Source organism: Galeopterus variegatus, unplaced genomic scaffold (assembly GCF_000696425.1).
Source record: "Galeopterus variegatus unplaced genomic scaffold, G_variegatus-3.0.2 Scaffold2290, whole genome shotgun sequence".
Lineage (NCBI taxonomy): Eukaryota > Metazoa > Chordata > Mammalia > Dermoptera > Cynocephalidae > Galeopterus > Galeopterus variegatus.
This window is the reverse complement of record NW_007728401.1, coordinates 223397-224516: the sequence shown is the minus strand read 5'-3', so window position 1 is coordinate 224516 and position 1120 is coordinate 223397. Positions and strand designations below refer to the sequence as shown.

Genomic DNA, 1120 nt, shown 5'->3' with positions numbered 1-1120 from the left:
GGCCCCGGCTCGAGCGCGGCGGCCGAGGAGATCAACACCAAGGAAGTGGCGCAGCGCATCACGGCGGAGCTGAAGCGCTACAGCATCCCGCAGGCCATCTTCGCGCAGCGCATCCTGTGCCGCTCGCAGGGCACGCTCTCCGACCTGCTGCGCAACCCCAAGCCGTGGAGCAAGCTCAAGTCCGGCCGCGAGACCTTCCGCAGGATGTGGAAGTGGCTGCAGGAGCCTGAGTTCCAGCGCATGTCGGCGCTGCGCCTTGCAGGTAGGAGCGCGGCGCGCAACGCCAGCCACAGGGACGCTAAGCGCGGCGGCGGCCAGGCGCCCCGGTCCCCTCCCCATGTCCCTACCGTGCGCCTCGCCAGCCCGGGACCCCCTCGCAGGCGGCTAACCATGATCTGCGCCCCTGACATTTGTACCGTCGCCAAAAGGGAGAAAGGGATTGTGCTTTCTCCCCGCCTCCTCCAGTCGCCACCCCTGCCCCTTCGGGAATGGGTAGGGGGGCCTTAGTGCCTTTTAGACTGTTGGGAGGGTCGGGCGCTCCCCGAAGCAGCCCTCAAGGTAGCTCATTGTGCGTGTGTGTGTGTGTGTGTGTGTGTGTGTGTGTGTGTGTGTACGCGCGCATGCGGGGGGGGGGGTTGAGTCCTCGGACTCGTGGCTGCTGTCAGCTCCGGGTGCCATTATTCTCCCCCCACCCCAGAACAGCCGAACAGCCCTGGAGAGGGGCCGCGGAGCCTCCAGCCCCTGGCCACAGAGCACTGGGACGGTGCACCGGGCGCTGCGCCGCAGCAGCAGAGGCCCGGCCTGCGCCCCGCGCCCGGCCCCAGCGCGCGCTTCTTTGTAGCTCGGCCCCGCGATCGACGAGCCTCTGTCGTCCCGTCCTGGGCTCGCACGGTCTGGACACTCCGGGGTGTCGAAGCCGGCGAGTTCGGGTCCCGCAGAGCTAGCAGACGCGAGCGGGGCGAAGGCGGTGCTGGAGACGCCCTAGGACAGCCCCGCGGCAGCGTCGCCCGGGTCCCCCAGCCTGGGGCCTCGCAAACCCACCCGCCGCGTCGGGTCCGACCCCGCTCCAGGCTCCGCGGGCGGCTTTACTGTAAAAAGAGGCCCGAGCATTAAACACACA

The 1120-nt window shown here is 69.1% G+C and overlaps 1 protein-coding gene across 1 annotated transcript in view; it reads left to right on the top strand.

Annotated features, from left to right (window-relative positions):
• The window catches only part of ONECUT3 (one cut homeobox 3), a 22095-nt gene that overhangs the window by 1857 nt on the left and 19118 nt on the right, over positions 1–1120 (top strand). The window contains exon 2 of the mRNA XM_008581192.1: positions 15–262. Coding sequence (XP_008579414.1) covers positions 15–262 — 248 coding nt within the window. The remainder of the gene's footprint in view (positions 1–14; positions 263–1120) is intronic.